The 27,907-nt window shown below is 55.0% G+C and overlaps 2 protein-coding genes across 41 annotated transcripts in view; one reads left to right on the top strand and one right to left on the bottom strand.

Moving 5' to 3' along the window:
• Window positions 1-2,844, top strand: part of QRICH2 (glutamine rich 2) — a 33,593-nt gene extending 30,749 nt beyond the window's left edge. For all 39 annotated transcript variants that reach the window (XM_032321635.1, XM_032321619.1, XM_032321622.1 and 36 more), the window contains 3 exons: window positions 49-136; window positions 818-952; window positions 2,644-2,844. In XM_032321635.1, the coding sequence (XP_032177526.1) occupies window positions 49-136; window positions 818-952; window positions 2,644-2,813 (393 nt within the window). In that variant the 3' untranslated portion in view covers window positions 2,814-2,844. The remainder of the gene's footprint in view (window positions 1-48; window positions 137-817; window positions 953-2,643) is intronic.
• A 2,715-nt stretch (window positions 2,845-5,559) lies between these two features.
• Window positions 5,560-11,305, bottom strand: UBALD2 (UBA like domain containing 2). Of its 2 annotated transcripts, none has more exons than XM_032321439.1 (3): window positions 10,922-11,305; window positions 10,543-10,605; window positions 5,560-6,725 (listed from the first exon to the last, which is right to left on the bottom strand). In XM_032321439.1, exons 1-3 carry the CDS (start codon window positions 11,039-11,041, stop codon window positions 6,405-6,407), a joined length of 504 nt encoding a protein of 167 aa, XP_032177330.1. In that variant the 5' UTR covers window positions 11,042-11,305; the 3' UTR covers window positions 5,560-6,404. The 2 variants fall into 2 exon arrangements, with proteins under 2 accessions (XP_032177330.1, XP_032177331.1); XM_032321440.1 differs by having other exon boundaries at window positions 5,560-6,722.
• Window positions 11,306-27,907: the final 16,602 nt, after the last annotated feature.

The raw sequence follows: 27,907 nt of genomic DNA, 5'->3' as shown, positions 1-27,907 counted from the left end.
CATGCTCTAGGGGCCACGTGGTAATGGATATCCCTCCCCCGCCCCCAGCATGATGAGGTGGATATCTTGGGCTTGGATGGACATATTTACAAGGGACGGATGGATACAAGGCTGCCGGGCATCTTAACCAAAGACAGTGAGTGTCCCAGGGGCCCAGAGACTCCTCAGGGTCTGCCCAGTTCCTGGAAGGCCATGGGACCACTGGATCCTGGGTGCCTCCTCCTGCTACTGCCCCAATTCTAAACGCTCTCAAAGCCCCAGGTCAGTGTTGGCAGGTCGGGGACAGCCGTCTAGTCTCAGCCAATGAGCCGGGATGTCATGGCCCCGTGACACCTTCGTGCAGCCTTCCTCTTCGTGCTGCCTCATCGGCTTGCCTACCTGGGCCTCTGTTGCCAACACCACCAGGACCCAGTCCTACCCCTCCTTCAAAACTCAAAGTGCCCCTCCTCAGCCCGCACCACCTGCTGAATTTCCCCGCCCCCTCCCAAAGCTCCACCTGCTCTTAGAGCTCGTGTGCACCTGTCCAGCCAACTGGCCTCCTGAACTTGAGCCCAAGTCAGAACTCACCCAGCACCAGGCACAGGGCTCACGGCTGTAGGTCCTCAGAGCATATCTGAGTGGGTGGGTGGATGGATGGATGGACATGGGAATGAATGGAGTGCTTAGAAGGGGCATATCCATTAGTTCCGACTGGGAAGGCCCCCCGCTAAGGCGGTCGCGACCAGCGGCCCTGCAGCCCTCCCCATCCGCATGGGTCCCCACAGAGCTCCCACTCAGCATCTCAGAATGGACCCTCCCCTTCACTGTCCCCCACCAGCCTCCATCTCCGGGATGAGCAAGCACAAGGCCAAGCATTCCCGGCCCCACGTGCACAGGCAGCAGTCCCTCAGCGACAACGGCCTGCTGCCCTCGAGACCTCAGAGTGCCCAGATGCTGGCTGTCAACAGCCCAGGTAGCTTCCCTCTGGCCTTCCAGGTGACCTCCACTGCCCCCAGGCCTCTCCTGCTTGCCTGCCAGCCCCCTTCCCTGAGTTGGTTTTTTTTTTTTTTTTTAAAGATTTTATTTATTTGACAGACATCACAAGTAGGCAGAGAGGCAGGCAGAGGGGGGTGGGAAGCAGGCTCCCTGCTGAGCAAAGAGCCGATTCGGGGCTCCATCCTAGGACCCTGGGATCATGACCTGAGCCGAAGGCAGAGGCTTTAACCCACTGAGCCACCCAGGCGCCCCTACTGAGTTCTTATGTCACAGGCCTGGGGGGGTAGATGCTGTTACTGTCCCCATTTCCCAGGAGAGCGAACAGGAGCAGGGTTGTAGCCCAGGGCTCTGGCTCCAGGCCCAAGTGCCCCCCCCCCCGCCCAGCCCCCCCTCACTGCTCACAGGTGCTCACTCTCCTGGAGCTAGTGGTCAGCTCTGTGCAGCAGCTGGTGGGTGCAGTCCGACCTTATTTGGGGAGGAACTTCTCCTCACCCCCAGGCCTAGACGGTCCCTTGAGTCCCTGTGCTCCCCCAAGGGGCTAACTCCTGCCTAAAAGTCTGAGGGCTAAGGGTCCCCCAGGGTCCAGCCACCCCTGGGGGCCAGAGAGGGACACTGGCCTGAATCACCACCAGGCCGGATCACCTTCAAGTGACTGTGAGCAAGTCTCCCCACCCCCGCATCCAGACCTGTTTCCTCGTCTGCCCGTAAAGGGGGGCCCTGGATTGGTGCTGCTCGGGGTCAGGGCACCCAAGAAAGGGGATCTAACAAAAGGGGCTGCCCTTCTTCCTGTAAAAAGTTCCATTCGCACACTTTGCGGATGTCTGCAGGAGGTCAAGGGCTGCCCCCCTTCCCCCAGCCCTGTTAAACGCCCAGTCCTAGTTGCCCTTTACTACCCATTCCAGTCCCAGCACTCAGTGAGTGCCCAGAGGAAGCGGAAACAGAGGAGCGATGGCGCTAGTCAGGGCACCTCGCCTTTACTTACTCTCTCCAGCCAGGCACTGTGAGGGGCTTGACACGTTCGAACCGGTTTTAATCCTCACACCAACACGAAGAGGCAGGGATCACTGTGAGCCTCCTTTACGGCTAAGAAAACGAAGGCACAGAGAGGTTAAGGTGCTTGCCCAAGGTCACACAGCTAGGAAGCAGCAGGAGTGGAATTCAGACTTAAGCTGTCAGCCTCCGGAACCTATGCTGGTCACAAGGCAGAGCAGGAGGGGACAGACGATTCAGTGGGGGACAGAGAGCAGGGCTGTGACTGTGTTCTCAGGGGCACCTAGCTCCCGCCTCCCTGGCACTCCGCTGGCTACTCTCAGGACACCTAAAATGTTAGGGGAGCAGGAGGGGAGAGGACAGTCTTAGGAGCAATTCCTGCACCTGCTGGTGTGACCAGCGCCTCAACAGCCCCTTGATCACTAGAGGAAACATTACCTAAGAGCCAGGCTCTTGGCCACCCAAGGAGGCCTTGATGATTTTTAACTCCCAGAGATTAGCAAGGAACCCTGCTCAGGAGCTCCCGGGCGGGCTTGCGCAGCCCACTGCAGCCCTGCGGGCCCCCTCTCCAGCACTCGGCCCCCCCGTGCTGCCGGCGCTTCGGGCAAGGTGGGCTGCGGGGGGTGTGCGGCCTGGAAGAGAGCCACCTCAGCCCCCCATGTCTCACACGTCTCACAGCTCCTCCTCGTCCACGGAAAGACAGACCCCTGTCGTCCGAGGGGCGCCTCGCCCAGCCCAACACGGCCCACCCGCCCAGCCCCAGCGAGTTGGAGATGCACATGGACATGCCCCCCGGGGAGGGGCCCGAGGAGCCCACCCGGGGACCACGGTCCACCACTGCTCAGTGAGCAAAGGTATTAATAAATGTTTAGGAAGAAGCCTGGGGCAGCGAGGCTTCTGTGGTCTTGGCTCGGGAAGACGGAGTCAAAGAGTGGGGGGCCCTGCGGGCCAAGCCCCGCCAGACCACCCCCGGGTCCGGGTGGCCGGCCTTCAGTTGAACAGGTTGGACTTGTAGCATGAGAATGAGACCACGACCCCCCACCCCCGAAAACGGGTGAAGCAACCCTCCAAGGGTGCGGGGCTTCAAAAGCAGCTGTTGAGGCCAGACCCCAGAGCCCGGGGCTGGTAGGCCCCAGTAGGAGCCGCTCTTACCCCTGCGGGCTCTCTCCTGACCTCCACGGGACCCCGAGGCTGCTGGCTTACGGGCTGGCCTGGCCCACTGGGGTGTTCCTGGCACATCCCTCGGGGAGCAGGGCCCCAGCCACGTGGGAAGGTTTCTGGTTGCTTCCTCTACAGCTTACCCTTGAGTGGTGGCTGCCAAGGCAAAGAGGGACAGCCTGGCCTAGGCCGGTTCCCTGCTCCCCTTCCTCCTCCCCAGAAAGAGTGAAAAGAAATGTGAGCAGAAGTGTGTCAGGAGGGGCTTAGCCAGGGGACTGCCATGTGCCCAGCAGCCCGGAGGCCTCGCCTTTGTACGGCCCCAGCCTGCTGGGCTCCACCGGGCCCCCAGGCGGCAAGAGGGGTCACTGCTATCCCGAGTCCTTTGCGCTAAAGGTCCTGGCAGGTTTGAGGGGACAGAAGAGCGAGGGGCGGCGGCTGAGTTCAGCAGGTATGGGATGAGCCCCCAGACCCCTCTGGGGCCCCGGGGACGAGGGAGACCTGCCCTCCCCTGGAGGCCTCTGAAGTCACAGAAGCAGCTTTTCTGTCTTCAGGTCTGTTCTCATGGGAGGCCCCCAGCCCCACTCGTCACCCCAGCATAGGGAAGGGATGTCTCACACAAGAGGCTCGCTTTAAGGTGGGAGGGGGTGGGGCGACAGATGACACACGAAAGGAAAGTGTGGCAGGAAACTGCCCAGAAGAGGGTTTCTCCCCGGTCCCCTGTGGGCAAAGGAGGGCGTCATGGGGGTGGGGTAGGTGTTCCCTCCGGGCGGGGGGTGCCGTTTCCCCTGCTTTCCCCATGGGCCAAGATCCCCCTCCACCTTCTCCCAACGATCTAATGCCCTGGCTGGGTAAGAAGAGGGGAACAGCTTGAACCCGGGGGGCCCGGTAGAAAGGTCTCACGCCAGGCGCCCTTCTCTCCCCGAGCAGCAGAGCCAGCTGCATCCGGCCCCTCTGCTCCCGCCTGGGCTCCCGTTTCTCACCCAGCCTGAGAGATGTCAGCAGGTTCCTGGCTCAGTGTCCCTGGCCTAGAATCCAAACTCACCAGCTTGGCAGGGAGGAGCAGAAGCAGGACAGCCCAGCCCTCCGTGCCCAGGCCTCCCCCGCGCCCAGACGAGGACGGGGAGTGGAGGACATTCCCCAGGCAGCGCAGGCCAGCCCCCATCCCCGCACCTGGGCCAGGCCGCCCACCCTCCCCAGGCTGTGGTCCCAGCGTGGCCGCCCACGGGCCCTGCAGGGACTTCCCCTCGCAGCCCCGGAAGGCACAGGTGGGCTGGCTTAGGGGTGAGGCCGGGAGGCGGCCCGGGGGTTTTCAACCAGGAAACAAAACTGGAAGGACGAACCCAGCCTCAGAGGAAACCATCCCATGCAGGGGGCAGAGGGCGCGGCTGGCAGGTTCTGCTCGGCTCCACAGGGGCCGCTGCGCGGGCGGCCGGAGGAGGTAGCCTGGCGCGCTCCCTAGGGCTCCTCTCAGATGTCACTCCCCCTCAGGCTATGAACCTCCAGCCCCTCCAGCCCCAGTCTACAGCAGGGTCCATCACAGGCCTCTGGCTGCTGAGGGCGGCGAAAACGAGCCCCCTCCCCCCAACACACACGCGCACACACACAAGCACACACGTGTTTTAGGGGTCTTAGGGCACAGGGGGGTACAAGGTAGCATCCCTCCTGGGGAACCTGGGTGGCTCAATCCTTAAGCATCTGCTTTCACCTCGGTCAGGATCCCAGGGTCCTGGGATCAAGCCCCCATCAGGCTCCCCGCTGGGTTGGAAGTCTGCTTCTCCCTCCCACTCCCCAGCTTGTGTTTCCTCTCTTTGGCGGTCTCTCGGCCAAATAAAAAGCTTAAAAAAAAAAAAGAAAAAAAAGGTAGCATCCACCACCTGGTTGAGGATCATTTAAGCAAAGGCCCCATTGGGTCAGGAATTGCCAACTCTGCCTCTGTTCCAGTGGCTGGAGGCTGTGGGGAAGGTGAGAAAGGAAAGGAAGCCAGCTCCTTTGGGAACCACCCGGTCTCTCTGGATCCTGGACAGCCTCGGTTGACCTCTGGGGGATGGCCACTCAACACGCAGTCAGGGCCAGGCTATCCCCAGGGACTGAGGATAGGGACAGAAGGGGCAGGCCCAGTGCGAGGATGCAGATGCGTTGGGACCTTGGGGAGCAGCTTCCCCACTACAGACAAGACAAAGGTTCCAGGGCCAAGTGCCAGCCTGCGGTGGGCCACACCGCAAGGGCCAAGAAAGGGAGAGGGTCACAGAAGCCAGTCAGACCCAGGCCCTCCTCTCCCTCCCATACTCAGCTGGACCCAGCTGGTCCTATCAATCCCCTGGTCCCAACACCCCTGATCAGAATACCCGGACCAGCCACCCCGCACTGAAGCCCCGCCCCCCTCTTCCCAAGGGGACCCCTGTTCTTACCCAGGAAATAAAGGAACAGCAAACCAGGGAAGTTAGAAAAGTCTCTTTTAAGTTTTTAAATTAAAATTTCACCCTGGTGAGATGACTGATTTGGGAAGTAAATCCAAAGTCAAGCTCTCCACTCTGCCATCCACTCGGGTGAGACACACGGCGGGAGAGGCGGGACCCCCGCTGGGCAGAGCCTCAGCCCCTGACCCAATCCAGCTCTTTAGTTCGGCACAAGCCCCATACATCCGGCTGGCGACAGGCGACACCGGAGACAGACAGAGCTGCGGGGCCACTGAGGAGCCAGCCACAAAGTCCAGGTGGGGAGCACTTGTGATGACCAGGGGCCTCTGCACCTTTGGCCGCCAGGCGCTTCTGGGAGCCCCTGCTGTGGGACTCCTCGGAGCGGATCCGCGGTGGTCCTCTTGATTCCCGAAGGCATCAACTCCGAGAGGCAGCCAGCGGACCCCTCAGGGCTGCAGGTCACCCCACCTGGCTTGCAAGCACCTGCCCTGGGACGCGGGGTGGAGGAGGGGGTGCTGGCCCAAGGAGACGCTCCGGGCTTTCCCTGCTGACCCCAACACCGCAGCCAGCCAGCCTCGCTTCACATAACATTAGTTATATTTATATAGTCATATATATTATAGTTATATATTAAAAAGAGGAAAAAAACTTGTCTGAAGAGAAACTCCTGAAGGACCCAAGTGGCTCAGGAAGTTTACTATCCCCCCCACCCACAAAAATTCTTTTATAAAATCTTCCAGTGCGCTCTTCAGGAAACCCCACCCACCCCCAGCTCCTCCCCCACCCCGGCCCTCCTGTGTCCCCACGGCCCTGGACTGCCCCCCCACGCCCCAGCTCCAGCCCAGCGCCTGGCGGCATCCAGTCTCATCTCTGGCCATCCACGGCAGCCACGGCTTTCTGCTGGGAGCCCCCCTGCTGTGCTCCGGGGGGCCACGTGGGCTGCGGGTGGTGCAGGTGGTGGAAGCTGTGGGCCGTGGGCGAGGAGGGCGGGATCCAGGCGGCCTGGTGGCTGGGCGGGGACGAGGCCCAGAAGGGGCTGAAGCTCGCAGGGGGGGAGCAGGCCACGGCCGTCATGGGGCTGTTGCTATTCTGCAAGCCCTCGGAGGCACGAAGCTTGGAGAACATGGCCAGTGCGTCAGGGAAGTTGGGTGGTGTGGCAGGTGTGTTGCTGGGGGTGCACATCTGCTGGGAGAGAACACAGGTGTCGGAAAGGGGGACCGGCACGCAGCCCCCAACTTTGAGCCATCGTGCCCTGTGCACCCACAGGGCCTAGGGTGGGGCTCCCCCAGGCTGGCCACGCCTCCATTCCCATTTGCCAGTCCACGGGCAGCTTCAACAGGACAGAAGCCCCCCTCTCACCCCGAGCTAACACAAACAAAAAATAAGGACAAACCCTAACAATTTTTTTTTTTTTAACCAAAACCAAAGAGTGTTTCCTGCATGCCGGGTAAGGATGCCCAGAGGAGTGTCCGCAGCAAAGGGTTAAGTCCGACCAGAAGCCAGGGTGTCGGATTCAAGTGAGGACACAAGAGAGCAGCCCGGGACACCGGTGCTTAGCGCCTCGGTCTGGGTAGGAAACCAGCTGGCGCCCTCCGTAATCCGCACTCAGCCGTTCCGAGGTCCTCGGTCAAAGGAAGGCAGCCAGACCCAAGGGTCTCCCTCCTCTGCCAACGGAGGACCTGCACCTTCTCGGCATCTGGGCTCACTCGGCTCCAGCCAGCGGCCCTGGAGGCTCTGTCTTCAGTATCTCGATGCCTGGGCACAGATGAGGAAACTGAGGCCCGGAGCTCAAGTCAACGGACCAAAACACACCAAGACTACAGGCTTCGAAGAGGGGATTCCTGGGCTCAGACTCCCAGGGTGGTGAGCGCCCCCCAACCCCCCCGTGCCGAGAACTGCGGTGGGGGGGCAGCTCTTGCGTCTCTAGCCAACTCTGACTCATCTGCACTTCACGCCTGGGCTCCCCAAGGACAAAAAGCAGGGATTGGGGTTTTCTGTGTCCCCACATCTCCCCCACGATGTGTTGGTGGGGTGCTGGCAGAGTCCGGCCTCTTCTGTCCCCTCAGCCCTCCTCCTGAGGGGTACCTACAAGCACAACATCTGTTTTCTGCCAGGACCCTGGAAGGAAAACCCCCCCACTCTCTCCAGTATCCCCCCCCTTTCTGATCAGGGACCCCAGCTGGGACGAGCAAGGCCTGGAGGAGGGCGCTGTACAGTGGCGCTCCCTGAGAACATGGGGGGTGGCAGCCTGCCCCCTACCCCCAGCAGCTCGGTGGGGCCAGGGGGTGCCACCCAGAACTCTCTCACCCGACCTCGGGGAAGAGGCAGCAGAGAGCAAGGCCTGCAAAGCCTGTTCTGACCTCATAGCAGCTTCTCTCTTTCCCAGGAAGCCACAGGAGTCCTTCTTTGAATTTCTCCTAATTTTAGCAACACCAGCCCCTCCCCCAGGCACGGGGCTGGGGGAGCAAGATTCTAGGGCTCTTCACCTCGCAGAGGGAGCTTTTCACAGCTCTGCAGTGAAATCCCAGCCAGAAACCGGGAGGGAGGCGAATCTGTCCTGTTAACTGGGCCAGCACCATCTCAGCAGCTGGGGAGCTGCAACCATTGTCTTCCTCAGGGGCGGCCACCGGAGTCCCGGCAGGCCTGGCCCCACCCAGACCACTTCCCTCCGCCCTCCACCACTCCCCGCCCCCCAGCCCGGGGCTGACTTCTCGGCAGCAGGAAACAATGAATGGGGGGTGGGGGCAGAGGCCAATTGCATCACAGCAGCGTGACTTCCCCAGTTGGCCACGCCACTGAAGCCCGTCTCAACCACCACCCCACAGCAGAGAATGGCCTGCCTCTCCTGGACCAGGAGCATCCCGTGCCCACCGAGCCCTGTGAGCTCGGGCAAGTTCCTTAACCTCTCCGAGGGGCGCTCTACTTTGGTGAAAAGCTGGGGTTTGGGCCAGATGCTTGCAAAACCCCTCCAGTTGTAGTTCTAACTACTACAGAGGGGAGTTTGCCAGCCCTAAAGCACACCGTGTCCACTGCACCCTGCTTCCCAGCCAGGGCCTCACTCCCCTTCTCAGCGCCCCCCGCCCATTCAACCCGGACGCCCCTCCCACCCCACCTGGGAAGATGCCTCCAACTGTGTGACTGACTGTACAGTAATCTACCGGACAGTCATTTATTAGCTACTCATGCCCTGGGGTCACTTCTGGTGTTGCTATCTTGCCACTACTGTCCTCTTGTTCTTTTTTAACTTTTTTCCTTTGATTTATTCTCTCAAAAAATTACAGACTCCTTGAGGGCAGGAATGGCATTCTCTGCTGTGCTGATGAAGTACGCAATGGGTAGTGTATTGATGGAGACACCGATTATAATATTACAAAACCTGCCTTGAGGAAAGCTTTAAAAGATTATAAGCCCTGGGCGCCTGGCTGGCCCAGCTGGAAAAGCATGCAACTCGATGTTGGGGGTCCGGAGTTCCAGCCCCACGTGGGGTACAGAGCTTCCTTACATAAATTTAAAAAAAAAAAAAAATATTATAACCCCTTGGGATTTGCAGAGACGGTATAACAAGGTCTAAAGGGGCCTCTAGTCCCTGCTCTCCTGGGTCAGTCTCCCTTTTCACAGCATCACAGAATGGCTGTGCTGGAAGCCCCTGGGCTTTTTCAAATGGCTACAAGCTGGTGCAGGGGACCTCAAGGCTCTTTAGAGAGCTGGGAGCCGGGGTGCTCCTAGGCTCTGCTGCACAGTGGGAGCCAGAGCTCTCCCCATGTTCAAGTGCAGGGGAGGGTCTCCTAGAGATGACCCCTCTCGGTTTAGGAAGAACCTGACCTTAGCCACCACACCCCTGCAGCTCGCACAGCTGTCCCACTGTACTCCAATATGTGTTTCTCTTCTGATTTATACACAGCATCAGCCATTCCAAGTGAAGAGCTGTTTAAAAGGTCAAGACAGACCCTTCTACTAGTCCTTTGCAACTAGATGAAAACAGGGCACCAAGGACAAGACACAGCACGGGAACCTCGTGCCGCTTCTCCAGGAAAGGCAGCAGCACTGAGAAAAGAGCCATGGGTACTGACACCAAGTGTTAAAAATGCCAAAAATGCAATCGGAAAGCCACAACAGATCTCCTGGGGAATCGTGTTTTACAATCCCCATGGTGGAGCCCAGTCCCTCCTCCCCCAGAAGAGCTAATAGGTAACTAGCGGGGGTGGGGAAGGGAGGGGAAGGCATTCAAGCCTCTGAAGTGAAAGCCAGGTCCTGGTGCCCCTGGAAAGCAGGACACCCCACTGGCCAGGAGGGCAAAGGCTCAGGCCAAGGGGCCCAGCCTGGAAAAGAGAAGAAAGCACACCCCGCCCCGGACCGCTCTGTTTCCTGTACTTTGGGTCTTCACACACTGAGATTAAATGCAAATTCTTGTCCTTATCTCGTCAAAATCCGACCCTCCTCCACACTCGGGGCCTGTCCCTTTTCCAACAACAGGAAAGAGGGAGCGGGGCTCTCAGGGTAGAGCTTAGCTCCCGGAACCAGGGTGGATTTGTCCCCTTCCTGTTCCCCGCGGAGCTGGGCTGTTTGATGGGGGCTCCCCGTCAACAGACCCCCACCCCCCAGCCCCCAGCGCCCCCGGGGCCCTTCACTCAGGGCGCCCAGGACCCCCCCCGACGGTGGTTTTCATCCGAGCCCCCTCCCCACCCGCGGCCCCCGGCCACTGCCCGGCAGCCCCGCCCGCTGGTCCCGGGGAGCGCGCCCGGCACAGGCCCGCGCTCGAGGGTCCGGCAGCCCCCGGGCCGCGCCGCGAAGTTGGGCGAGCCAGCCGGCCCCGGGAGCCGCTCTTTCCTGGAAGACATTTTGGCTCTTTGTTTACATCGCGGCGCGGCGCTCCCCGGCAACATGGCTGTCACCGCCGGCGGCTGACAGCGGCCCCCGGCCCGCGCCCTCGCCCCCCGCGCGCTGCGGGCCGCCGAGGACGCCCCCGCTCCCCGCCCGCCCGCCGGCGCCCGGACCCACTTACCATCTGGTGGTGGTGGTGGCTGTTGGGAATGTTGGTTTCTTGGAAGAACGTGCTCAGGGCGGTCTGCGGACAAGCACAGCGGCAGGGCGGCGGTTAACCGGGCCGCGGCGGGAAGCCCCCCGCCCACCAGCGCCCGGCCGGCCCGGCCCCGCCAGCACGGGCTCCTCCGCCGTGTCCCCTCGGCCGGCCCGGCCCGCGGCGCGTCAGGGGGCGTCCCCGGGCCGCGCGCCGGTGGCGGGAGGGGGGGTGTCGCCGGCAGGGCCCCCCCACCCCCACCCCGCGCCACCCCCGGGCCCGCGCCCCACGCCACACCGCGCGGCCGCCCCCCCCGCCCGGCTCCCCCGGCTGCCCCGACCCCCGGGCCTCGGGCCGCGCGCACCTCGAACTGCCAGTGGGCCGCCTGCAGCAGCTGCTTCGCCTGGTCGGCCGCGCAGCCCGCGGCCAGCACGAACTGGTTGATCATGACCTGGTGCCGCAGCTCGTCCATGTTCACCGACATGGCTTCGGCGGCCGCGGGAGGCCGGACGCCCTCGGCTCGCGCTCGCCGCCGCCCGCCCGCGGCCTCCGGACCCTCGCCGCCCGCCGCCCGCCGCCCGCCCGGCGAGTGTCCCGGTCCGGCTCCCGCGGCCGCCGACACCACAAACAACGGCGCGGGGCGGGGCCGGTGTCCAACGTTCGGGGGCCGCGAGCCGCCGCCGCTGATTGGCCCGCGCCGCTCGGCCTGCGCCCGGCTCCGGTGCGGACGTTCGATTCGAATCCTGCGGCCTGCGGCCCGCACTGTTTCTCTTTTCGCCCGGCCGCGCCCATTGGCGGAGGTCGGCGCCGTGGGGCTGCCCGGCATTGGTCGGCCGCTGTGTTTTGGCTCGTCCCGGCTCCTGGTTGGCCGCGGCCGGGAGTTTGGGGCGGAGCCGCGCGCGCTGATTGGCTTTCCGGGAGCCCGTTTGAACTCAACTTGAAAACCTGGAGTGTCTGCTGATTGGCCGAGGGCCCTGTGTTTGCTGTTGTAGGCTTGGGGGTGGTGCGGCCAAGTTCATTCATTACTTCATTGAAACTGAACATGCTCAGCTGGAAAAGCAAGACAGAGTGGCTTTGACTCATTTCCTCTGAAAGATGTGGTCATCTCGAGAAGCAGAATGATCAAAATAGAAAACAGAGGCTTTGCAGCTGCTCAAGTCTCAAAACTGTTTATTTTTTTAAAAAACTTTCAAGCAGCTCTACTTCTTTTTTTTCTTCTCCTGTTATTGAAATACAAGGTACCCGCTTTCTGCCTCCTTCAGTCCCGATCCTCCCCAAAGCCCCAATGGTCTCTTCCTGGTTATTGGACCAAAAACATTGCTCTCTGAGCCGATGTTAGCATAGGCGACGCGTAGTTGCAAGGAGGAAAAATTAGTGACTTTCTCAGTCGTTAATATGCCAAGCCTGGAACTTTCCTTTTCTGAAATCGCCGGAACTCGCTGAAGTTTTAATTTCTACCATCTTTCTAAAAGTAGCGTTTCTAGGGGCGCCTGGGTGGCCCAGTTGGTTAAGCATCTGCCTTCGGCTCCGGTGATCCTAGTGTCCTGGGATAGAGCCCCTTGTCCAGCTCCCTGCTCAGGGGGGAGTCTGCTTCTCCCTCTGCCCCTCCCAACCCTTGCTCGCTCTCTCTCTCTCTCAAATAAATAAATAAAATCTAAAAAAAAAAGTCTTTCTATACCAGCATTGGCTCTCAACCCCAGCCGTTTAAAAACAAGATTTGTTTATGTGTGCAGAGCTTCCATATTTTGGATAAGGATGTGACCTTCAGGGTCGCCTGTCTGGCTCAGGAAGAGCGTGTGACTCTTGATGTTGAGGTTGTGAGTTTGAGCCCCACCTTGGGTGTAGAGATTACTTAAAAATAAAATCTTAAAAAAAAAAAAAAAAAAGGATTTGACCTTCTGGGCTGTGTCTGGGAACTGTAGGCGTGGGGAAAGAACTAGGAGTTTAGACGGACTGAGGAAGGGACAGAGAGGTTTGGAAGGTAAATATTGCTAGGGATTCACTGTTAGAATTTGTTTCTGAAAAACCTGGTAAGTTTTTGCATCTGAAATATCAATCCCACGGTATGTTGAAATTAGTTAAGGGTCTGCAGAATAGAAGGTTAGAAGCAAGCAAGCCCTGGTTCTATTTTGACTTTGCCTAAAGCAAATGTAAGTCTCTAAGAAAACTTGACCACATAAAAAATAAAATATAAATAAGGGAAAAAATTACACCCTATGATTATGTACTGACGAAAAATGGCCTCGGGCATTATAATGAGCTTGTTGCTTTTAGTTAGTCTTTTTTTTGTTTGCTTACTTGTTTGTTTATTTTTTTAAAGATTTTATTTATTCATTTGACAAACAGAGAGAGAGAGGGAGCGCGTAAGTAGAGGGAGCGGCAGGCAGAGGGAGAAGCAGGCTCCCAATGAGAAAGGAGCCTGATGCGGCTCGATCCCATGACCCTGGGATCATGACCTGAGCTGTAGGCAGCCGCTTAATGACTGAGCCACCCAGGTGCCCATGTTTGTTTATTTTGAAGGGGAAGGAGTCAGCTTTTTCACTGCTTCTTTTGCCATAATGAAATGCACTCCGGCTGAGCCCTAGAGTGTGGCTGGAGAGTCAAGTACGGCTTGCAGCCCTTCCCTTCCAGTAATTGCAAGGTGAAAACAAAAGTAAGCAGACAGCAGCATGTATTGCCAGGGAGCTCAGGCCACAAGCAGCCCCAGAACAAGGAAGTACTGTCACTGTGGGGCTCCAGTTTTCACAAGTACATACAGGTGGCAAGCATGCCACAACCATGAGTAGCAGGATTTACCTGGGCAGAGGCCTTTCAGCCCGCAGGAACCCTTGGGTCTGAATTAAGAACTTCTCCAGGAAGAGAAGCGTCCTGAAAACACCAAAATTGCCAAACCTTTTTTTCTACCCCCTCCCCCACCAGGCTATCAAGGCCGTTTATTCTGAACGTTTCTTTAATGTTTACTGTTTGCAGGTACCAGTAGCACAGCTGGAGGCTCCTGGGCAAGGCATGGAGAACCGAGCCCCCAAGCCGGAGGGACTCTGGCTCTGTGGGTGTAAGGTCTCTCTGGGCAGCGAGAGGAAGAGCAAAAGACCTCTGTCTCTGATCTGTGGCCGTGAGAGGTGGAAATGCTCTGTCGATAGTTTGGCTTCTGAGAATCTGGTTGGAGAGGAATGAGGGTAGGGCATCCTTTTCTCAGGCCTGTTAACGCGGGAGTGTCGCTGTCCTGGGAGCTCAGGGAGAACGAATGAGGTCATGTTTGTAGAGGGCTTTGAGCTGCTGGGATGAAAGCTGCTCTCCAAGTGCGACGTATTATTAACCGAAGGTATCATTATTTTAATCTGAGAGGACAATGTGTGGCAGGTAAAACGGCAATAAAAACACGCCCATTAATAACAAGTCAAACAGTAGTAGCCTCAGAAGGAAGAAAATCCTCATTGCATCAATGGTCCGAGCTACAGAGCGATCCAAGACCCGGAAGAGAGACGCTCTCACCAGTATTTCCTGGGGCGGCTCCCAAGGATGTTGTGAATGGAAGTCAGGGAGTGGGTGCTGAGACAGGGGACAGCAGCCAGAGCCACGGCGAGCACTCCCTGCGAGCCACGCTCCTTTCTAGGAGGTTTAATGTCAGCGAACTCATTTCGATCTTCACGACAATCCAGAGTCCCATGTCATGTGCCAGGCAGGTAAGGCACACGGGAGGGTAGGAGCCTCCTCAAGGTCACAGTAGTTAAGAAGTAGTATGGGCTGGGGTCTAGTTCCAGAACCTCGCGGTTACCCACTACCACATGCCTCCTTCCTTCCTGCTGGAGTAGTTGCCTTGTCCACACAAGGGCTGTCAAGGGCACTGGGATTTCCACTGGGGGCACTTGAACATGAGTGCGCCCCCCTTGGGGGAAAGGGGGCACCAGCTCTCTTGGTATCTTCGTATTTCTTATTTCTCTATTGCTTCAAGTTTCCAGGACAAAGGGACAGGTGGCCAGGAGAAGCAGAAAGAAGTTGGGAGAAGGCAAGGGAGGGTGGGAAGGATGCCCGTGCCAGGATAAGGCAGCATGAAGGCCCCCAGGCAGCTGGCTGAGGCTGGAGGGCCGGCCCAGGAAGCGGGGCTCAGGTGCTAACGGGTGGGGGACGGCTCCCTTTCCCTGTCTCGGACTCCCGATGCTACGGCTCGCTTTTGTGTGCTTCCCACAACATAAGTTGTGCTACCCCTTTTCAGTGAAAATTGATGCTATTTCTACTATGTAGAGTGGGTTAGGAAGACCTTGTCACTTCGAAGCACTAATTTTTTTTTTTTTTTCTCGTCTTTCTCCTTAAAGAGGATGAGGGCTGGCGCAGCAGTGCTCTCTCTGCTCCGGGCAAAACCCAGTTCTCCGCGGTCACGGAGATTTCCATCTATTGAGAATGTACTATGAACCCAACTCTGTGTTAAAACCTTTGTTTGAATTACCTTATTTAATAAGGTAATTACTTTATTTAACAACCCGGATGAGGTGTTGTTAGGTGATAGGGACGGTGCCTGTCCCCAATTAGCAAGTGAGAAAAGCAGGGGCAGAGAGGGTAAGTGACTTGCTCAAGGTCACTCGGCTACCTCGGGGTGGAACAGAGCTCTGGGCTTGGCTGCTTGTGTTTGCCCCCCGAGCTGGTGCTCTTAAATATCAGCATGTACTTTCTGTCCCTGCCTGCCCCCTGGCATTCATCTTTTCTCCACCGTCGGTGTTACTAGAAAGATAGAAAAGCCAGTCTGGGTTGTTGAAAGTAGCAGAAAGGTCAAAGCCATTCCACAAGGGATGAGTTCATGCTGGTTTACACCAGATTACATTTTCACCAAACGTCCCCTGTCCCCCAAGGGACAAAGGCCATACCACGCCCGGCATCATTAATGGCATTTCCTAAAAGCAGCATGGGTGGCCTGTCCTGGGCCAGCCCTGCGATAAGGCCGCCCCGCCTTCCGTTGCCAGGTGTATCTCAGGGTAGGTGAGTCTCCGGCAACCTTTCCGAGGGACATCGGAGGCTGGGTCTTTGCCAAGGCGGAGAGAAAGGCAGGGTAGAGAGACAACTTTCTAAGGAAGGGTCTCCTTCTGAGGGGCCTTCTATTGTCCCCTTGGACTCAGGCTCCCAGCACTTTCTCTCGACCATTTACGAGTTGGCAGGCACCGAGCTGGGCCTCTGTAGCCACACCCTTGCGTTCAAAACAGAGCAGGTCCGTTGCTGTGGCAGCTGCTTTACGACAACCTTCTTACCTGACCCACCTTTTTTTTTTTTTTGAGAAATATATCACACCCCAAGAGTTTGTGTATAACCTACGCACGGTTGGAGGAATGAAGAGCAATCACCCATGTACCCAGCACAGAACCCAAGATGTCCAAGACTAGTACCTTCGAAAACTCTCACATGAGCCTCCCCAAAAGCATACCCTCCTTTCCTTCCAGACCAGAATTCTCAAATTTGCATTCATCATTCCCTCGCTTTTCTTTGTCGTTTACTTTTGTACGTCTGTATCTCCAAACAAGGCACTGTGGGCGCGACAGATTGATTTTTTGGTGGATGTGATTCGCTCTTCTTCCCTCCGGCCTCTCGCATTAACTCTGCTGGGTGAGCTCTGTGCCCCTGACCCCTTACCACCATGGGTCTCTCACAAACAGGGCTGGCTCTCTTGTTCTCTTTTCCACGACCCCAGACAGAAACTCTGATCTGAACTAATAATCATAGGTGGTAGAGGAGATAAGAAGGCTCCTTGGGGCGCCTGCGTGGCTCAATGGGTTAAAGCCTCTGTCTTCAACTCAGGTCATAATCTCAGCGTCCTGGGATCAAGTCCCACATCGGGCTCTCTGCTCAGCGGGGAGCCTGCTTCCTCCTCCTCTCTCTCTGCCTGCCTCTCTGCCTACTTGAGATCCCTGTCTGTCAAATAAATAAACTCTTTTAAAAAAAGAAAAAAAGGAAGGCTCCTTAGGGGAGGAAGAAGTGTAGCTGGAAAGGATTCAGGGAGATAGAAGGAGCACGAAAGGAATGTTCAAAGAGGGAATGGAGTGAATCAAGTCACAGAGTTACTTTGAAAGTGAGTTCATAGCAAGGAGGATTCAAGGAATCTACTGGGTGACAGGCTGGGCATGATGCTTAGCTTGGATAGATAGGCGAGGGTTAGAGTGGACCTGCTCCTGGCAGTGGGGTCGGAGGGCGGGGTTAGTATCCTTTCCTTTATTTCCAAAAAATGGCACTTGCTTTCTCAAGGTAGTACAGAGACTCCTCAAATTAATCATGTCGGGGTTCCTGGGTGGCCCCGTGGTTAAACCTCTCTGCCTTTGGCTCGGGTCATGGTCTCAGGGTCCTGGGGTTGGGTCAAGTCCCACATCAGGCTCTCTGCTCAGCAGGGAGCCTGCTTCCCCTCCTCTGTCTGCCTGTCTCTCTGCCTACTTGTGATCTCTCTCTGTCAAAAACATAAATAAAAATCTTAAAAAAAAAAAAAAAAATCTGCCTTCGGCTCATGTCCTGATCCTGGAGTCCTGGGACTGAGCCCCACCTCAGGCTCCCTGTTCAGTGGAGAGCCTGCTTCTCTCTCTCCCTGCTTGTGCTCTCTCTTTCTCTCACTCACTCACACTCTCTGTCAAATAAATAAACAAAATTTTTAAAAAATTAGTCAGGTCAGGCTGAGCTATGTTCCATCAATTACAATCCTAAGGCCTTGCTTCTCAACAACACAAAGTTTGCTGCAGTTTGGTGACTCTTAAGAACTGCCCTCCGGGCAACGACTTGATGACCCAGACTGTGCGAGTTTCTACGATCCTGAAGCTCCCAGTTGGTAAACTCTAGCTCTTTGGGTGGGGTGGGGGCTGCCTGTTTTTATAAATAAAGTTTTATTGGAACACAGTCATCCTTACTTGTTCATGTATTATCTATGATTGCTCTTGTACTATGGCACAGCTGAATAATTGCAGTATGGATCTCAAAGCCTGAAAGGTTTCCTATCTGTCCTTTACGCTATGTGGAACATTCCAGCAGCCAATGCGAGTGCTGGACAGTCGAGCCTTGGGAATTAGGTGTTTTAGCCCGGAAGTAACACACCTCTGTTCATGGTTCCTTGTCCAGAAGAATCACGTGGCCTCTCCTAACCCAGGGGGAAGTGAGAAATAGAGACCAGGGTACTGGCGATTACAGCGACCATCTAAACCACCGCCATGCGGCTCTTCCCCAGGCACGAGGCTGTTGGGCAGTGAGGATGAGGCTGTTTTCTCCTGCTTATCTCTAAATCCCAGAGGCGCAGAGGGAATTTGCATGGCGTAGGATTCAGCAGACCAGAGGGCAAAGCTGAAGAGTCTGGAGTTTCTTTCTTTCTCTCTTTCTTTTTTTTAAGATTTTATTTATTTTTTTGACATAGAGAGAGAGAGGGAGGGAGAGATCGCAAGTAGGCAGAGAGGCAGGCAGAGAGAGAGGAGGAAACAGGCTCCCTGCTGAGCAGAGAGCCCGATGTGGGGCTCGATCCCAGGACCTGAGATCCATGACCTCAGCCGAAGGCAGAGACTTAACCCGCTGAGCCACCAAGGTGCCCCAAGTCTGGAGTTTCTGATGAGTTGCCGCTTGAGGTTTCAGGAATGTTCAGGAACACAGGAAGTCAGGGCAAGTCCTGGAAGAGATGTGTTTGGTTAAAATAAAGTCCCTGATCTTTTTTTGCAAGTTTAGCAGTGATAGGTGCCCATTTCCTCTAGGAACACAGGGCACCTTGGGGTGAACATTGGACGTGGGCTATTTCCTGACCCGAAAAACCCAAGCCACACGGATCATTTCTTGGACCAAGCACGGGCGCTGTAAATAAACACAGGGCAGCATTCCGCATAAAGAGGAAGGAAGTATTTACTGAGAACAAGAGCCCTGGGTTGTACACAACAGAGTTGGGAAACCACCAGATTGTGCCTCCACACTAGCAGTGCCCAGGCCTAGCCTGTCCCCCGGGGCCCGAGAGCAGTCACAGAAAATCCCGTGTCCTGTCCTTCAGGAGCCTCCAGACCAGAGCTGCCCCACTGACCAGACTGGGTCCGGAGCCCGGACACCAGAAGGGACGGCTCCCGGAGACAGGGCATCTGTCCACGTCCGAAGGCAGTCACCAGGCATGGGGTCCGCAGAATTTATAGGAGGGTAAGGGTTTTCGTCTCCCAGAGCTCTTGGAGAGAAGTTCAAGGCCAAAAAGGATTTCTATAGACAAGAGGACATAGAGAGGCAAAGGGATCGTTAAAAAATAATCCTAAAGGGGGAAAAAAAAAAGGTCCTAATTCAGATAAGGAGATGCTGTGGAAGGAAGTGGGTAGGATAAGGAAGGCAGATTAAATACGCAGGGAGGCAAGGCAGAGGTGGGGCTAGAACGAGCGCCGCGATCATTGCCCCTTATTACCAACACCATCGAAGACTGAACAGTCGGAACCACTCTGTCGGCTCGGGGACCAGCAGTCCTGGCACTGCGTTCCCATGGAAGCTGGTCTGAGACTGGCAGTCTGAAGTTCTGGGGAAGAACCGGGGCTTTGGATTCAGATGAACCTCAGGCAAGTTCCTGCTGCCTCCATCTCCCTGAGGGAGCTTGAGTTTTGCTTATCTCTTAGGGTTGTTTTAAAGATTCAGTGAGATAATCCATTCAAAAGCGCTTGGATGGAGTGATTGCGCAAAAATCATTATTCTTGGGGTGCTTGGGTGGCTCAGTCGGTTGAGCGACCAAGTCTTGATTCCAGGTCAGGTCCTGATTTGGCAGGTGGGGGCGGGGTGGTCCTGAGACCCCGAATGCTTGGGCTCAGGCTCGGTGCTCAGCGGGGAGTCAGCTTGAAACTGGATCCCTGATCCCTCTCCCTCCCGCCTCTGCCCCTTGTCCTCCCCCTACATACATGTGAGCGTGTGCTTGAGCACTCTCTCTGAAAGAAAGAAATAAAAATCTTTAAAACAAAACAAAAATGATTCTTCTTTGGGGCACCCGACTGGCTCAGTCGGTAGAACAAGGGACTCTTGATCTCCGGGTTGTGAGTTGGAGCTCCACATTGGGTGTAGAGATTCCTTAAAAAAAAAAAAAAAAAAAAAAAAATTGATCAGGGGCGCCTGGGTGGCTCAGTTGGTTAAGCGTCTGCCTTAGACATGGGTCGTGATCCTGGGGTCCTGGGATCAAGACTGGCATCAGGCTCTTTGCCTCTTCCTTTGCTACTCTCTCCCTCATTCTCTCTCTCTCTCTCTCTCTGTCAAATAAATAAATAAAATCTGAAAATAAAATAAAATAAAAATAAAAATATGGAAAACAATGTATCCAGTCCTTTGGTTGGGGGTGTGCGTTCAAAGAAACCTAAGACCAGGTTGGCAGGTAAACTGGCTCAGGGCGTGGGCGAAGCCCTGATGGGCAGCATTTGTTGGTTTCTGTGCTTTAAATAGTCTCATTATGGCCAATTTCAAGCTACCAACAGTTTAACAACTGGTTGGCAAAATTCCTGAACAATCAGCTGGAGAGAACAGGCCCCAACCCAATGAGCTTTCTTTCTAGTTAGCAGGCGACAGGTGAGTGCAAAGTTAACAGTAGCGACTCACAGATACACCCCCGGCCCTGGGATCCACAGAGGACTGATAACAGATCTTAGGAGCTAGAGGGCCATTTAGGCGTGGCCGTCTGTTTGAGTGCAGGGACTGAAGCTGTTGCATTTCAGGGAGGATTTCTATACCTTTCTATACCTTGTCTAATTGAACGTCCAGACAGCGCTGTGCTATCCTCACGTCATTTATAGAGGAGGAAAGTAAGGCTCAGGGAGATGCCAGGGTGTTCCCAGGGCACACAGACAATAACAGAAGAGCTGGGTTTTTGAACCTTGTCCTACATGTAAGTATCAGATGAGTTATACAGAAAATTATTCATGCACTGGGACTTCTATGAACGAAGAATCAGCGGTGGGCCAGGGTTCTCAGAGGGGGCTTCATGGAGGAGGTGGCATTTCATCTGAGGGGGGGATTCATCTCTGCACACAAGAGTGGCACCCGTAGAAAGGCTTTCCACGAACAAACACATGAACAGGAATGAGAGCTGCATTCGGGGTACAAGTAGGTTATATGGGAAGCAGAGGAAAGAAATACCTCAGGGGAAAACACTTGTCTTGCTTAGATAATAGGAGTTACTGAAGGTATATGGGCAAAGGAGTAGCGTACCAGGAAAGTTAACCCAAGAGTGATTTTTATTTTTTATTTTTTAAAGGGTTTTATCTATACATATGAGAGAGAACCGGGGTGGGGGCAGGGGAGGGGGAGAGGCAGACTCCCTGCTGAGCAGGGAGCTGGACCTGGGGCTTGATCCCAGGACCCTGAGATCATGACCCAAGTTGAAGGTAGACACGTAACCCACTGAGCCACCTGGCGACCCCACGCCTACCCCCCACAGGTGATTTTTAGAAGCAGGACCAAGAAGCAGGAAGACCAGAGAGGAAGCTAATGAAATTGCCAGACGTCTTTTCATACATAGATTTCATCTTGTAATATAAAAGATAACAGTATATAACTAAGCAATATAATAATACTAAGCAATATTATGCACCAATATAATGGTGCATAAAAAAAATCTAGGGCTTCCAACAGTACCGTGAGAACCACAACAGTAGGCAGTATCTGTTTATTACTCTGGAGGCTCAACACAGAGTCTTTGAAGTGCCCTAATGAGGATGATAGTTATCACTTAAGTAAACAAGGAATTAGCTCAGGAATAAACATGTTGTTGTAAATGAAGTCACTGAATCCTGGGCCTGGGGTGGACTTTAGCCCGTACTCAGGCTTTAGCAGAAACACACCCCTGGTGTGTATAGGGCACTTTTAACCCGCTTGTTAAGAATCTGCTCTGACCTCCGTGGCTGCTCTAGCTCCCCTCTTCTTGTCCGCGCTTTGGTTCCTGTGCCTGCAAGGAGTTAGGTGACAATCTGACCTCAGCTCCAGTTTCCCAGGAGTAGAGGGGGAAGTGCCGCCGAGAGAAGCTCAGGGTTTTCTTGTTCCTACTTGAGCGTGGGTGTGGACAACATCCGTGCAACCCGGTTTATCGCCCACTGCATGCGCACGGTTTGCGCTGGGTTTCGGAGCTTTCCCCTTGGATTGATTTGTCCTCTTACACTGGCCCTACCACAGCCTACCCCAAAATAAAAAGAAACCAAACCAGCAGTGCAGGTTTCCCTTAGCAAGACCCAGCACAGGGAGCCTGGGATCCCTGAGTTCTGAGCCATGCTGCATTTGTACGCCTTGGGCCAGTCCCTTGCCCTCCCCAGGCTGCAGCTGCCTCATCTGTCAGGAGCAGGGGTGGGACTAGATGACCTTTAGGCTTCTTGCAGATCTAATGCTCCAGCCAGGACATGCCTGGTCCAGAAACTCTAGGAGAAGAGCAAGAATTCGTTCTCACTTTCTTTCTTTGCATAGTTGAACATTGGTTAAAGAGGAGCACGGGGGCTGTTGCCTCGCTGCCTCTCTCACACTCTGGTTTCTCCGGGTCGCTGGGCTTTTTGCCTGCCTGGTATGTTTACCCGAGAAGGGCAGAAGGGGCAGCAGAGTGGATACTGGGCTGAAATGTTAGTGGTGTGTTCTTTTCACAATGTCTTCATTGCACAGAATGTGCAGCCCCAGGTGGGGCTGAGCCCCAAACCAAAAGCAGGGCTGGGCAGATTAAGGCAGGAGTGAGCGTACTGAAACAAGCTAACAGGGTCTGGTATTTGATAGAACGATCTGGAAGTCAACTGAAATCGGGGCTCTGGGTGGCTCAGTCTGTGAAGCGTCTGCCTTTAGCTCAGGTCATGATCCCGGGGTCCTGGTCCCAAGCCCCTCATTGGGCTCCCTGCTCTGTGGGGAGCCTGCTTGTCCCTCTCCCTCTGCCCCCGACTCGTGATCTCCCTCCCTCTCTCTCAAATTAAAAAAAAAAAAAAAAAAAAACTTTAGTGGACCTAAACTAAAATAAAGTGTAATAGAACGGATTCTCCTAATTTTTTAAAACTAGTGCTCAAGGGGCGCCTGGGTGGCTCAGTGGGTTAAGCCTCTGCCTTTGGCTCGGGTCATGATCCCAGGGTTCTGGGATCGAGCCCTGCGTCGGGCTCTCTTCTCGACAGGGATCCTGCTTCCCTTCCTCTCTCTCTGCCTGCCTCTCTGCCTGCTTGTGATCTCTGTCTGTCAAATAAATAAATAAACTCTTTAAAAACAAAACAAAACAAAAAACTAGTGCTCAAATAGGATTCATGTTCCAGGTCCCTCATTTCTGCAGATGCCAGATGCCCAGACAATGGGGCTAAAACGAGGGAGAGGCTGTTGGGGCGCCCGCCTGGCCGTGAGCATGAGCGCCACCTGAAGCCGATGCACCCTAGCACCTTATTCTCCTCACCCTGGGCTCAGCTACGCAGGGCATCCCAAGCATCGCCTTTCATTTCGGTCTTACATGGAAAAGTCAATTAAGAAGCTAGAGACCCAGCTGAAGTTTGCAGCCGAGCGAACAGTTCTCCTTTGTTAGCGGCACACAGCTGAGGAGGAAATTAACAATGAGGAATTCGCATTTGGCAAGAAGCAAAATATGAAAGCCTGATTGCTGGCTTCCTAATGGACAAGGTTATTTTCCTCAACGGAGAGCGTTAGGTTGCTTGAGGAACCATCTGCACGGTCTGAAAGCATTTGGGATCAGACCCCTCCGTCGGGGTCAGCCTCGTCCACGGATCTGGAGTAGGATGTGAAATTCTCTTCGGGTCGTTTTAGCTTTAATCCACTGAAGCCACGGTCCAAGGACTGAGAGAGGGATCAGGAGCCATGTGTTGCTGATTGGACCCTGTCTTTTGGAGAGACCCTGCATTCACTCAGAACAGCCAGAGATATAATCTTCCTATCACACTATCAGGGACAGAAGGGCCAAGGCAGCAGCAAAGAAGGGGCCTGTCTTAGCCCCAGCCCGGAGGCATCCTCCCCTTTCCTCTGCTGTCTTGGGAATGCTGTGCTACCCCCAGATCTGCATCTGTCAGCTTTTCACCTGCAGGCTCTCTCTCCTTCCTGTTACAGAAATCTGTGAGGATCTTTCAAATGAGTGGATGTGTCACAAAGGTGGAAAATGCACGCCTGAGCTGAAATCAGGACAGCACAAATGAACAAAATTGAAAGCTCTAAGGGGCGAGTTGACCTCAAAATTGCTACTCCCTGTGCTTCTCTCCCTGCCCTCCCCCCCCACCCCCCCCACTTCTCCGTTCTCCCTTAGACCCAAGGTTGAGAAGAGCTGGGACCTGATAAAAATTAGACCCAAGGTTGAGAAGAGCTGGGACCTGATAAAACGTGCGGCTCTTCCCTCCCAGCCTTGAGTGGATGCTTAGAGGAAACCTGTGAGACACTTAAACGCCGGGTTCTCTGCAGAGATTCTCGCCAGGGCTGCCAGTGTAGCATGCAAACGGAGAGGATGCTGTGAGGCTATTTACACAAAGGATACCTCGTATTTGCATGTTATTTCCTCCCTCACGCGGTGCCACCCCTCAACAGACCATATATTCAAGTTAAAAGCATTTTTATGGCTCTCTTGATGGCAATCGCTTCTGGATTTTTCCTTTGTCTGTGCCGTCTTCTCCCTCGGGCCCTCTCCCTGGCCCAGATCTCTAGGGAGGGAGCCAAGTGGCGCCAGGGAAGGACCAGAGAGGAACGCAGGACTGGCCCCCCAGAGGTGGCTCCTCCAAGGCTTGGTTGCCTATCTCTTCTTTGCCCTGGGCACTGGCTGAAGCGCTCTCTCTCTCTCTCTTTTTTTTTTTTTAAGAATTATTTATTTATTTGACAGACAGAAATCACAAGGAGGCAGAGAGGCAGGCAGAGAGAGAAAAGGAAGCAGGCTCCCCGCTAAGAGAGAGCCTGAAGTGGGGCTCAATCCCAGGACCCTGGGATCATGACCCAAGCAGAAGGCAGAGGCTTTAGCCCACTGAGCCACCCAGGCGCCCCTGAAGCTCTCTTTTCCCAAACAACACTGTGTGATTACATTGTAGAAAGTGGGACTTGAACTCCATTCCCAGAAAGTCTCTTTGAGCTACAATTTTCTCCAAACTATCCCCTCTCTTTCTTTTCTGCCTCATGAGCCTAGATGGCTGGTTATCACTTCTTTTTTTTTTTTTTTTAATTAATTAAAAAGATTTTTTTTTTTTTTTTTGGAGTAGATTCCACACCCAAATGGGGCTTGAATTCATAACCTTGAGATCAAGAGTTGCATGCTCGGGGCGCCTGGTTGGCTCATTGGGTTAAAGCCTCTGCCTTTGGCTCAGGTCGTGATCTGGTCCTGGGATCGAGCCCCTCATCGGGCTCTCTGCTCAGCAGGGAGCCTGCTTCCCTTCCTCTCTCTCTGCCTGCCTCTCTGCCTACTTGTGATCTCTGTCTATCAAATAAATAAATAAAATCTTAAAAAAAAAAAAAAAGAGTTGCATGCTCTACCAACTAAGCCAGGCAGACACCCCTACTGCTTCTCTTTAATTAATTAAGTAATCAAGCAATCAATTAATTTTTCCTTTTATTTCTTTTAAAGGTTATTTATTTATTTGAGATAGAGGGAGAGGAAGCACAAGCCCGGTGGGAGGTGGCGGGGGGGGTGGTGAGGAAGGGCAGATAAAGAGGGAGAAACAGGCTCCCTGCTGAGTAATGAGACAGATGTGGGGCTCATCCCAGGACCCCGGGATCATGACCTGGGTCCAATGCAGACGTTTAAATGACTGAGCCACACAGGCATCCCTAAAGATAAATTCTTAATAAAATAAAATAACCTGGCCTTCACTGCCTGTTATGAAGAAGTAGAGTGAATCAAGGCTCAGTTAAAAAGAAATAATAAGAAAAGTGGTACCTGGGTGGCTCAGTTGGGGAGTAGTCTTCCTTTGGCTCAGGTCATGATCTGGGGGGGGTCCTGGGATCCCTGCTCAGTGGGAAGCCTGCTTCTCCCTCTGCCTGCTGCTCCCCCTGCTTGTGCCCCCTCTCTCTCTGACTAGTAAATAAATACATTTTTTAAACGATTTTATTTATTTATTTGACAGAGAGATCACAAGTAGGTAGAGAGGCAGACAGAGGGGGGGATGTAGGCTCCCCGATGAGCAGAGAGCCCGACGCAGGGCTCGATCCCAGGACCCTGAGATCATGACCTGAGTGGAAGGCAGAGGCTTAACCCACTGAGCCACCCAGGCGCTCCTAAATAAATAAAATCTTAAAAAACAAAAAGAATTTAAGTAATCTCTACATCAGACATGGGGCTTGAACTCGGAAGCCCTGAGTCACATGCTCTTTGGATGAATGCTTTAATATGTAAAAGTGTTCAAAATAGGGCCTGGCAGAGAGAGTGGACAATAAATGTCCACTGATATTATTGTGCCGTGCTTTGTTTTCTTCTCCTATCCCAAGCGTTGGATTCCTGACTCATTCGTGGGAGGAGGAAACAAGTTACAGGCTTGCACAGTGTTATCTAAGATGAGAAATGAACCCGTTTCCCAGCCTCAAAGCAGACTGAGTTGGGGCCAGAATAGATCCTCGCAAACAACAGAACTGAGCTGCCCTATTGAACCACATCCCCGCTGGGCTCTGACTGAGACCCTCGGGTGCCGGAGGAACCCATAAAGAGGATGATGCAGGATGTTGAGGGCAGGAAGAACAAAGGTTTCTGAAGGAGCCCAGGATGATAAGGCAACATTTTACTCTGCAATGTGCTCAAGGCCCCTGCTGTTCTAGATTCTTCCTGATTGGTAGTTTACCTTATTGTTACTAGAAGGTAGGACCTGCATGTGGGGAAAGGAGTATCAAGAAGGACATCAATTCCTTCCCAGAGAAATGTCTGGAAGCCTTCTAGTGATTAGGGCCAGGGGCTGGAGGGGAGGGCTCTGAACTCTGCCCGGTGCTGGGAAGATGGGTTCCCACCAGCTTGTCCGGGTCAGGGACTTGACCTGTAACTCGAGCCATTCTCTTTTTTTTTTTTTTTTTTTTTTAAAGATTTTATTTATTTATTTGACAGACAGAGATCACAAGTAGAGAGAGAGGCAGGCAGAGAGAGACGGAGAAGCAGGCTCCCTGCCGAGCAGAGAGCCCGATGCGGGGCTTGATCCCAGGACTCTGGGATCATGACCTGAGCCGAAGGCAGAGGCTTTAATCCACTGAGCCACCCAGGCGCCCCTAACTCGAGCCATTCTTAATCAGTCAATATAAAACAGCAGTATGTTCCTGCCGTCCTGGGGTCTAGGGAGAAAATCAAGGCAACTAGGCTTCCCTACCTTTAGCAGCAGGTCTGTTGGGTGCTGTTGAAAAGACGGCAATGAAAACTGCAAAATATAATCAGGAAAGAGCTGGACTCTGTAAAAAGTCTTTATGAACCTAATCAAGGGAACTGCACACGCCACAGACTGTATTTCAAACATGGTGAAAAGTTGTTGAAGTCATGTTCTAGCAGTTGAAATTTCTGCTGAGCAGTCCACCCTCTCAGAAAAAAACCCCACCAGACCCACAAATAAAATAAATGGTTTAAAATACAGGTGTCTATAATTAAGCTTTGGAATGGCGCCTTCTGCCCGTCCAAGCCTCCCACTGTCTCATGTGTTTTCATCAAGAGGGGCCCCGTGTTCTGCCTGACCCTGCTCGCGTTCCCCTGCGCTGACTCTCCGCACGCAGGCCTCCGAAGTTTCCAAAAGATGCAATCAGAGGTTGGATGTCTTGATCTTATCTTGGGCTGATGCGCTCCAAACTTCAGAGTTACAGGAGCCGCCTCAGGGACCCAAAAACAGGGTGCGTGGATAGAGCTCGGCGCTCGGAAAGGAGCTACGTGAGAGCGATGGCGACATCTTCCTAGCGCGGGTCACCAGCCTTGGGTCATCTCCCCGACCCCTGGGAGATGGGATCAGCAGGGTACTTTGGGGCAGAGGCGCTGGGGACGAGAGAGACGCGCAAGCCACGCAGTTCTCTGCTCGGAACGCACTCGGACCGCCACGGCTGGGGGTCGGGACTGGGGGCCGGGGGTTGGGGGCGCCCCTCTGCGGGCTCCTGACCGCCCGCTCGCGGATGCGCGGGGCGGAGCCGGAGCTGCCTCCCCTCCGCCGGACAGCCGCGCACCGCCTTCGGGGGTCTGGCAGAAGGGCGACGGGCTCCGGGATGGACTGTCGTGCGACCCGCAGGCCGCAGAAGCACCGGCCGGCGCCGGGAGCCTCGAGCGCCCAGCCGGCTCCCCGCGCCCGGACCGCCGCCGCTCCCGCCGCATCCCGCCGCCCATTGGCTGGCGCGCCGCCGACGCCCCGCCCCGCCCCGCCATTGGCCGCGGCCGCCGCGGGCCCCGCGCGCGAGCGGTCGCTGACATCACGCGGCCTGAGGCAGCGGCGGCGGCGGCGGCGGCGGCGGCGCCCCCGGCCCCAGCCCG

Source organism: Mustela erminea, chromosome 18 (assembly GCF_009829155.1).
Source record: "Mustela erminea isolate mMusErm1 chromosome 18, mMusErm1.Pri, whole genome shotgun sequence".
Classification (NCBI taxonomy): Eukaryota; Metazoa; Chordata; class Mammalia; order Carnivora; family Mustelidae; genus Mustela; species Mustela erminea.
The sequence above is the reverse complement of the archived record's forward strand: the minus strand, read 5'-3'. Positions and strand labels throughout refer to the sequence as shown.

Bases quoted from the DNA above. Each gene is read 5' to 3' on its own strand.
- UBALD2 (XM_032321439.1), bottom strand. From the start codon at position 11,041: ATGTCGGTGAACATGGACGAGCTGCGGCACCAGGTCATGATCAACCAG. The intron at 10,606-10,921 runs GTGCGCGCGGCC...GCTTGTCCGCAG, and splicing joins CGGCCCACTGGCAGTTCGAG to ACCGCCCTGAGCACGTTCTT. The intron at 6,726-10,542 runs GTAAGTGGGTCC...GTTCTCTCCCAG, and splicing joins GCCACCACCACCACCAGATG to CAGATGTGCACCCCCAGCAA.